This window comes from Crocuta crocuta, unplaced genomic scaffold, assembly GCF_008692635.1.
Source record: "Crocuta crocuta isolate KB4526 unplaced genomic scaffold, BGI_CrCroc_1.0 scaffold303, whole genome shotgun sequence".
Lineage (NCBI taxonomy): Eukaryota > Metazoa > Chordata > Mammalia > Carnivora > Hyaenidae > Crocuta > Crocuta crocuta.
Genome location: NW_027528276.1, coordinates 286,153 through 296,001, shown reverse-complemented (window position 1 = coordinate 296,001; position 9,849 = coordinate 286,153). Strand labels below are relative to the sequence as shown.

Genomic DNA, 9,849 nt, shown 5'->3' with positions numbered 1-9,849 from the left:
AGACAGCATCGAGATCTACATCCCTGAGGCCCAGACCAGGCTGGGCCCGGCCCGGCCCGCCCAGCCCGGGCCCGGCCCGCGGTTTTCTACCCGTACTGTACACCCAGCGTCGAGGTCACTGTGAACGCGGGCCGCCCCGTGCGCCCGCCCCGCCGGCACCGCACGCCCCGGCCCCTCCTGCCCGTCACACTCTCGTGGGTTTTTTACCTTCCTGACCCCACGCGAAGGCGCCCGGGCTGGGCTGGGGGCCGTGCCTCTCCGCCCTGCGCCCCCACCTGGACCCCTCTTCCTCCTGGTCCGACGCTTCGTCCCCACCTCCTCCCTACGGGCACCATCTCTGCCATTACTTCCCCCCACGGGCCAGGCCGGGCCGGGTCCCCCATCTGGGCTCTGCGTCCCCCCACTCTCCCCCCCACCCCGCGGGGCTGGGCTTCGTGGGGATCAAGCTTCGTGGCTTTTTATGAAGAATCCCGAACCCCACCTAGGAGCCTGCCCCACCCTCCCAGGGGCTCCCCCCTCAGCCCTCAGCCCACCGGGCCCAGGGACCGCAGTGGCTGGACCAACCCAGGACCAGGGCGCCTGGGCCTCTCCCCTTTCCCAGCTGCTGGGGAGGGGAGACGGGGCTTCCCCTCACCACACCTGTGGCTGTTCCCACATCCCCTTGAGTATCCCAGGAAAAATAAAACGGCAGAACTGCACTCGAGCCGGCTGCTCTCTCCAGAAGGAGCCACCTCTGCCCCACGTATGGGAGCCGGGGGTGGTCGGGAGGGAGGTGGAGGGAGGGGAGGCCGGGAGCCGCTCTTTTGATCTAGGGAGAGCCCGGTAGCCTGAGCCGACTGGGGCAGAGGGGATTCGGCCCCCTGGTAGCGCCGAAGGATCTGAGCCCTGCTGGAGGGGCCCGGAAGGTGAAGAGGGGAGGGTTTCCTCCTCACTCCTAGGTCAGTCCGTTCCTCTGCCTCCCAGTGCTCCCAGCGTTCACTCCACCAACAGGGCAGCCCAGAGCCCAACGCCTGGCTCACCTGTGGGCCTGGGCTCAACCAACAGGGTGTGCTGTTATTCTTAGACATGGACGGTTACTGGTTTCCCTTCCCCTAAGGGTCCAGTGTTCCCTCTGCTCCACTCACTACTGATTGGCAGCAGAAACACTTCAATTTAGTGTCGTCACATTTTTCTGATGCCTCCTCTGGGTGGGCACTTTGGTGGGGGGCAGAGGGAGACAACAGAACTTTCCTAGGAAGCTAAGTAGCAACCCAGACCTGGCAGTGATGGCTAATGTTTATGGGGTGTTTGCTCTGGGTCAGGCAGGGGGAGAGCGCTTTACATGAATGGAGCTCATCCTTACGACAAGTCAGAGAGCTGAAGCTCCAAAGAAGTTCAGTGACCTGTCCAAAGTTACAGGCAGGGCTCAGAGTGGTGGACCCAGGTCTGACTAATGCCAACCCATGAGCTTTTAGCTCTATAGCTTTCCCAGCCCAGAAAGGGTTTGATGGTAGCCCCCACTCTGTCTGGCAATCCCTTCTGGTCCTTGGGGTTGATGTATCACCCTGAGGCAGGAAGAAGAGCCATCCAAGTCTCTGACTGCCTTTCTGGGCCACATTGGACTAGCCAGTTCTCATTCATTTATTTAGCAGGTATTTATCAAGAACCACTGCTGGCACTGGCCAGCACCTGGGACATAGCCCTGAACAAGTGTAGTTGCTACTGTTAGGGCACTAACGGTCTTTGGGGAAAAACAGACAAGTAAACAAGCAGTTACAGAAGAAGGGTGAGTGCTGGAAAGAGCCACTGGAGCAGGGCCAGGGCTGGGAAGAATGTTCCAAGATTGGACAACAGCTGTGCAAAGGCCAGGAGGAGAAAAAGCATTGGGAGTGCAGAGACTTGACTATGTTGGGCTCTTGGGTCAACTTGAGGAGGGTGGGCCTGGGTCTTGAGAGCCGTGGGAGCCACACAAGGATTTTGAACAGGAGAGTGGCCTGAGCAGCTATTTTCCAGGCTGGTGTGGGAGACCCCCTGAAAAGCATGAGGTCATACACACATACACCTAGATGAGGCCACTCACTGGAAGGTGGAGAAGAGCCCCATGTGATCCAAATTCCCCAAAGTGAGTCAGCTTGGAGCTGATCCCAAACAGATTCCTGGGCCCTGTCCAAGACTGTGAATAGACTCTCTGCCCCCAAATGAGTCTTTAACAAGTGTGCCAGGTGATTCTGATGGGCAGCCAGGTTTGAGAACATTTAGGTTGGATGAGTGCACAAAAGTTTCAACTAGAAATGCCCATTTGTCTATTTCCCCTGGACTTGCCAAGAGAGCCTTTGGCTGGGTCATTTTACTTCTCTGAGATTGAGTTTTCTCATCTCTAAAATTGGGTTTGAACTAGATGATATTCGGAGCAATCCTATGAAGCGGATATTGTTACCATCATTTACAGCTGAGAAAGCTGAGGCTTTCAGAATTTAAACAACTTCCCCAAATCGCAAAGCTGAGAAGTGGCTTCGTCTGAGTTTTACCTTCTGTACTACACAGCTCTTTATGGGTCTATGTCTTTTCCCAGAAACTGGGCCAGGTTTCCCAGGACCATGAGGTATATGGTATATGGCATAGAGGAGCAGGACAGCCCTGAACAAATGTAGTGGGCATCTTGCTACAGACAGGACGTCTACATCCTCCCCCCCCCCCCCCTTCCTGTGGGGCTGATATGGCAGGGAGTTTGTGCTGGGCTCCATGACCAACTGAAGGATCAGATCCAGTCCCTTTGCTTAAATTGCTCCCAGTTTGGCCATAGCCAGGCATATAAACAGATAGGTGCGTACAAAGGGAGGCCTTTCCCAGAGGGGCTGAGGAGGCCAGAGGAGAGAGCTTCTAGCAGCCAATTGATTCTAGGAAAGCTTGCTGCAATAGGGACCTTTTGAACTGCGTCTTGCAGGATGAGTGAGAATTTTGCAGCAGAGGAAGAGAGGGAGGAACATTCATTTCAGGCAAAGGGACCAGCTTGGGCAAACGAATGGTAGCATATGTGTGGGTGGGATCATGGGAAGAGCAGAAACTGGTAGCAGGTGAAAGGCTCAGATAGGGGTGTGGAGATGTGGCCAGAAGGGACCTTTGGGAAGGGAGAGAGGTTTAGTGGGAGGTTTCAAGGTTTTATTTAAGGTTTTGAAAGACCCTTTGGCGAAGCATGGAAATGGACTGGGGGGAACAACAGAAAGCAGGAAGACCATTGAGGGAGTTGCTAAGGTGGTCCAGGTAAAAGACAAGGAAGAACTTCAGAGACATTCAAAAGGCATAAGCTGGGTTTGGGGAATAATGCAGAGAGGAAGAGATTTTGAAGGTGTCAGTTAGGTTTTTGGCTTAGTGAATAAGTAAAGCATTAGGTGGACACAGGATATTACAGAAGGAGGAATCAATTTGGGCAATACTTAACATACCAGTGACCATTTACAGAGCACTCAGGAGGTGCCGAGCACTGTGCCGAGCATTTTATACACATCAGGTGATATAATACTCAGAACCACCCTACGAGATGGGAACTTATTGCCTTTGTTTAAACAAAGAATGTAAACAGCTTTTCTGAGATTAGCAGGCACCAGGGCCAGAATTTGAACCCTCGTTTGAGTCCAAAGTCTGTGCTCTAGAGCGCCACTCAGTTCTGCTTAACGGAACTACTAGCCATCACTTAAGACTCAGCTCAAGGGTAGGTTCCTCTGGTGAGCATTCCCTGATTCTTCCTGGGCTCCTCCTCTGGGCTACTCGTGCATGCTTCTGTTGTAATTCCCTTGACAGTTTGTAGACCCCTCTGCTTTCTGGGCAGGGCAATCTGTCAGAGAGCTCTGGGGGGCGGGGGTGGTCCCAGTCACTTTGGCATCCCCGTTGCCTAGAATATGTTGATTGGCCGACCGAATGCTAATTATTCTGGGCCATTCTGTTCCCTTCTCCTTTCTACACATTCATTTGGGGAACGAGTTCTGCTAATAATGATTTCTTACATATTTACATATTCTTTATACTCTTCCTTTCTATCTTCACTGCCAGAGCTTAGCACTGACTTTTTTTTTTTAAGCTTATTTATTTATTTTGACAGAGAGGATGGAAGAGGCAGGGAGAGAGAGGGAGAGGGAGAATCCCAAGCAAGCTCTGGGCTGTCAGCGCAGAGCCTGACATGGGGCCCCAGCTCATGAGCCATGAGATTATAACCTGAGCTGAAATCAAGAGTCAGATGCTCTACCGACTGAACCACTCAGGTGCCCCAACACTGACCTCTTTGAGATTGTGGAGGAAGGACATCTAATGTAATGATCTAAGCAGTCTAGGAGGCTTCCTATATAGAGGTGTCCCTGAAGCTGGAAAAATGAGCCAGAGCTACTTTGGTAAAGAAAGGTGGGAGGGGCACTCCAGGTAGATGAAAAAACATAATAAAAGAAGGCACAGAGGTGAGAAACTGTTTGGTCTGCATGGGAGAATATGAGTTTAGCCTGTGTCCTAAAGATAAATATGCTTGGCTGAGACTCATGGAACAGAGGCGAGAGGGAAGGGCGAGTGGGGGGATTATGGAACTTGAGCTTTGGTGTTTTTCTCTACACAGTTGACCCATGAACAATGAGGGCTTTAGGGGTACCCATCTCCTGAGCAGTCGAAAATCCATGTGTAACTTTTGATTCGCCCAAAACTATACTACTAATAGCCTACTGTTGACCAGAAGCTTTACCGATAACATAAACAGTTGATTAACACATATCTTGTATATTATATATATTATGTACTGTCTTCCAATAATAAAATAAGCTGGAGAAAAATGTTATTAAGAAAATCATAAGGAAGAAAAAAATGCATTTATGGTACTGTATTGTATTTATTGCAAAATATCCGTGTATAAGTGGACCCACACAGTTTCAAACACCTGTGGTTCGAAGGTCAACTGTACATGATAAAATAGGTATCTGTAGAGGGCATAGTGGATATAGGGGGAGTGAATATTTGTATCTGAGGGGTCAGGTAAGACTTAGGTTTTACTACATTTCAATTTTTTTGTATACTAACTATAGTACCATTTATTTCCCTGTTGCTCTGTGCCTGGCACAGCACTTTACATGCATTATCTCATCAAACCCTCACAACTTTCTGTGAAATAGGTGTTATTACCTTTATGCATAAGATGCAAAGGAGACTCAGGCCGATTAATAATGTTCCCAAGGTCACATGGCTAGAAAGCTAGCCCAGATCTGATGAATTCTTAGAGTTCCAGACTATATTCTGATAGGAAGATCTTGAATTCAAGGAATATGTTATTTTTGTGTGTCCAGATCTAGGTCTTAGAAGACGCCTAATAAAAATCAGTTGAATAAAGAATGGATGACCTTCCACTTTCTCCCCGCGAAAAGCACGTGCTAACGTCACTGGGAAGCCTCCAGGCCACGAGGGGGCGCAGTACCCATCTCTGTGCAGCGGGGCCTGCTGAGGACGCCTAGCTTCCTCCAGTCCTTTGACTGGAGCTCAGCCAATCGCCGCGCTCCGAGAGAGCAGGCGCCGGGGGGCGGGACCCCGGGGCGAGGGCCCGCGGGCCGCTGGGACTGGCGGCGTCGTTCTTCCAGACTAGTGAGCCGGCGGAAGGCGGGAGCCGGACGGTGCAGTGCGAGCTGTGGCGCAGGTGAGCACGCGCTCCCGGAGGGAGGTTCCCTCCCCTGAAGCCGCCGCCGGGGCCGCCCGTTGCCGGGGGGACGGCTTCAAGCAGTGACCTCCGAGTCAGGGAAGGGTGATCGCGAGTGTCCGCTCCCGCCCCCGCCTGACAGCTCCTCTCTTCCCAGGGCTCGGAAGCTGAGTCTGGGCTCCCAGCGGACCCTCTGCGGCCAGGGCTTCTCGGCCTCCGGCATGTGGGTGAGAACGGACGCCGACGAGGCCACGAGCGTGGTGGGATAACGGGCAGGGCCGGGAGCCCAGAGGAGGCAGACGGGCAAATCCTTGGACACCGACCCCTGTTGCGCTCCCATCCCCGGGCTGGTCTCAGTGACGGTTAGGGTCAGTCCTTCCACCTTGTCAGGTCTCGTCTACCCTTGTTAACAGCTCTCAAATCTTGGAACTGCGGCTTCGGGTCTCATTGGGCCTCCGGGGCGCCGGCATAAGGACAGGCTTCTCTGGAACCCACTTGACCTTTACCGGACACTCAGGCTCCCTCTGTGCCGGGCCGGAAACAATATGTTCCAGGATTTGCTGCTTTCATTTTTATACCCCGGGGATGACTTGTTGGAGAGTATTTAGCTTCTTGTAATCAGCAAAGTAGCCTGCTGTATTCCTGCCGCCTTTTTAGGGCGAGGGGGTGGGTGACTGCTGTTTTTTTACACAGGTGCGTTGTCTGAGCTGTCATTCATTCATTCAACAAACTGTTTGGGGGCACTTTATACCAGGCAGAGGGGGACGGGTGGGAGAGGATAGGACTCAGTGGGGGCCGCACAGACATGGTCCTTGCCCTCTTGCAGCTTAAGTGTTTTGAGAAATGTAGAGAGATGGGGATAGGACGCCAGCACAAGTCTGCCACAGAGAAAGTGGTTCTAAATGTTGACTAAATGAATGAGTTGACTAATTGGGGAATAATTAGAATGCGGGAGGGACAACAGAGAGAGACCTTTACTGCATGTGGGAAATGATGTGAACTGTGGACTCCTGCTTGGTATGTTTGCTGACAAATGGGGGATCCGAATGGAGAATTGCTGTTTAGGGTAAGTGTTTACTTATAGAGAATTTGCATAAAAGGTAGGAAAGAAAACGAAGTAGTAGGTTTGAGGTTCTTCAGGGGTGTTTCTTTCAACAACTTTTAAGTCTTACGATTTCACAAATCTGAGTAATCTTAGAGCTTGCCTAACAGGGAAGCTCTTCCAGATAGTGACATGCCAGGTTGATGGGAAGAAATTGCAGGAAGCTCTCCCCAGGTCTAGGACTTGGACAGAGACAATTTACCTGTCTGCAGTGTGTTCTTACCACTAGAAAGAGCACAAGTGTAGAGGTTTGGAGAGGCCAGGATTCAAAAGCAGTGGCTTTGTCACTTCTAGTGACCCTGGACAAGTTAACATAATGTCCCTGAGCCACTGTGGCCTTAGCCACAAATCTGGGCTAATAATTCCTACCTCATAGAGGGTGTTGTAAAGATCAGGTGATGACTAGTGTGTGACTTGTCCAGCATAGGGCCTGGTGCTAAGACGAAGGACCCAGAGGGGAACCTTAGGGCTGCTGCAGTTTTTTTCCTTGATGATGGTCCATTATGGTCTTGGGTCCACAGAATGCTGGGATTTCTCCAAAGAGAATTGGAACCAAAGAGAGAGAGAGAGGCAGGGGAGAATCATTTTATCCTTGGTGAGGTTTCCATTGTACACTTTAGACCAGAGATAGCCAAGTTGGAGAACCAGCTATAAAGTTGCAAATGGAATAATCTTTTTTAGTTGAGACTTTGGGGCAAGTTAGTTAGTTAACCCTCTGATAATGCCATCTACCTCTTAGAGCGGACATGAGGATTAAAGGGAATACTGTATATAAACTACTTAGCCCAAGGACTGGCGTGTAAGTGCTCAATAAGTGGTAGCTATCATCATTACTATAATAGGAACAGTCTTGGATAATTGTTAATGGTAATAATAATCACACTAAATGGCCATTCGAGTGAACCAATTTGTGTGTTTCTGTATTTTTCGGTGTTGTCTTACTTCCTTTCAGGATGCTCCAGAGCCATTCCACTTTTCATTTCTGCCATGGGCTTGTACAGTGTTTTTTTGTTTTGTTTTGTTTTTTTACAGAAAAATCCAAGCCCTCATTTTTCAGTGTTGGTGATATTTTTAGGAGTTTATTATGCAAAATGTATAGGTTTGGTTGAAGAGAATGTGTGTATGTATTTATTTATTTATTTACATACTTATTTACTTATCTATCTGTTTTTGAGAGGGGATGGAGGGGTAGAGAGAGAAAGAAGGAGAGAATCCCAAACAGGATCCACACTCAGCAAGGAGCCTGACGTGGGGCCCCATCTCATTACAGTGAGATCATGACCTGAGCCAAAATCAAGAGTTGGATGCTTAACAAACTGAGCCTCCCAGGCACCCTGAAGAGAATCTGTTTTGAAAGAGATTTGGCCAGCAATTTTGTAAAGTATAAGTAAGTCTCACTGTTAGAAACATCAAGGTCAGAATAGGAAAAAAAATCATTATCTAAAATCCAGAATGGTTGAGTAACGGATCAGGGTTTTGGCCACTTAAATATGCTCCTTATTATTTTTGTGAGGCAAAGAAACTACTGCTCATTATCTTGGAGCCCGGAGACTCACAGTGGGACTACACACGCTAGGAAATGTATGGCCGGCTGTATTCACAGAGAAACTGCATAGAGCAGAGGAAGGTTCTTTTCCATTCCTGTAATGTCGGGAAACTGTGGAGGCTGGGCCTAGGGTCAATAACAGACTTGAGTCTTTGGTAGGTAAGTTCAGAGGCTCCCTGTGCGGAACGCTGCCATGCATGGTTGTGTCGTTGTCAAAGAGCATAGTGTGTTAAATAGAGGTTCTTACCATCTTCCCTAACAATCGCGTCTTTCAAAACTGCCTAGATTGTTTCAGGGTCTGAACTGGTGCCTAAAGCAAGGTACCTTCTTGCATTACTCTGCATGGGGTGGATGGCCAGTAAATTGTGCCAGGCTGCCCCGGGAAATGAGGGCCCTGGCCCATTGGGTCGTCAGTGTCCAGGGGAGAGGGGTGCCAGCTTCTCCCTAACGCGGCCTTGTGCTCTTCTGTAGATGTCATGTGGCCCGTGCTTTGGACCGTGGTGCGCAACTATGCTCCCTATGTCACATTTCCTGTGGCCTTTGTGGTCGGGGCCGTGGGTTACCACCTGGAATGGTTCATCCGAGGAAAGGACCCCCAGCCCGCGGAGGAGGAGAAGAGCATCTCCGAGCGCCGGGAGGATCGCAAGCTGGATGAGCTGCTAGGCCAGGACCACACCCAGGTGGTGAGCCTTAAGGACAAGCTGGAATTTGCCCCTAAAGCTGTCCTGAACAGAAACCGCCCGGAGAAGAACTGATGGAGGACACAGCCCCATGGGTCCTTCTGCGGGCCATGGCTGGCCCTGCCACTGTGTCTACGCGGCCCGGAACCCACATGTGATTTTGTTTTGTTGCTTCTTCTGGCCCCTGCCGCATCACCCAGCCGTGCACGTACTGGCTGCTGCTGTGTTGCCAGGCAGACACCGACAGCCCGGGGGCCAGTGAAGAGGAAGGCCCTTGGGGGTTCTGGCCTGAAGGCCGCAGCCACTGTATGGTGCGGTGGGGCTTCTGCGCTCCTGGGCGCGCTGCTGGGGGGAGTGAGGGGCTGGGCGTGGGGCTGCCTTAGGAGGGATGCCTGCAGGCTTAGTTCCAGTGTGCGCTGGGAAGGATTCACAGTGCCACCCGGCTCCCTTCACTGTGTGCCCTCTTCCTGTGCTCCTTCTTCCTGAAATCCTGTCCTATCAGCTCAGGAAAGTGACTCCCTGGGGAGGAAAGCCTTTCTCTGTTCTTGGAAGCCCAGACTGTTTGCCGTGGGACAGGTGAATTTGCTTGGAAATAGTCATGATTTTTCACCCGTCCCCGCCCCCCGCCCCCCATCACTGTATGGTACAAAACTTGATTAAAGTGGCGTCTGAGAACCATATTGATGGAATCCTATCTTCCAGGTGGTGTTGGGGTCTCCTTAGGGGTTAGGCAGGTGCAGGCACTTCAGGGGCGGCTAACACTGGCCTTTACCTCCGGGGCTCCGGGGCCCAGGCAGTGAGTCCTGGAGCTGCAGGGTCCCAGGAGCCTTTTTACCATGATGGGAAGAGGCTTATAGGACCTTTCAAAGTGCAGATCAGTGTA

At 51.2% G+C, this 9,849-nt stretch overlaps 2 protein-coding genes across 5 annotated transcripts in view; both read left to right on the top strand.

The window, feature by feature from the left end:
• DLGAP3 (DLG associated protein 3) overlaps window positions 1-5,907 on the top strand; it is a 46,587-nt gene extending 40,680 nt beyond the window's left edge. The window contains 2 exon segments of the mRNA XM_077753185.1: window positions 5,583-5,638; window positions 5,796-5,907. Of these exon segments, the coding sequence (XP_077609311.1) occupies window positions 5,583-5,638; window positions 5,796-5,907 (168 nt within the window).
• Window positions 5,512-9,646, top strand: SMIM12 (small integral membrane protein 12). Of its 4 annotated transcripts, none has more exons than XM_077753172.1 (2): window positions 5,512-5,638; window positions 8,758-9,646. In XM_077753172.1, exon 2 carries the CDS (start codon window positions 8,763-8,765, stop codon window positions 9,039-9,041), a length of 279 nt encoding a protein of 92 aa, XP_077609298.1. In that variant the 5' UTR covers window positions 5,512-5,638; window positions 8,758-8,762; the 3' UTR covers window positions 9,042-9,646. The 4 variants fall into 4 exon arrangements, with proteins under 4 accessions (XP_077609298.1, XP_077609301.1, XP_077609299.1 ...); XM_077753175.1 differs by lacking the exon at window positions 5,512-5,638 and adding an exon at window positions 5,669-5,861; XM_077753173.1 differs by lacking the exon at window positions 5,512-5,638 and adding an exon at window positions 5,669-5,865.
• The last annotated feature ends 203 nt before the right edge of the window (window positions 9,647-9,849 follow it).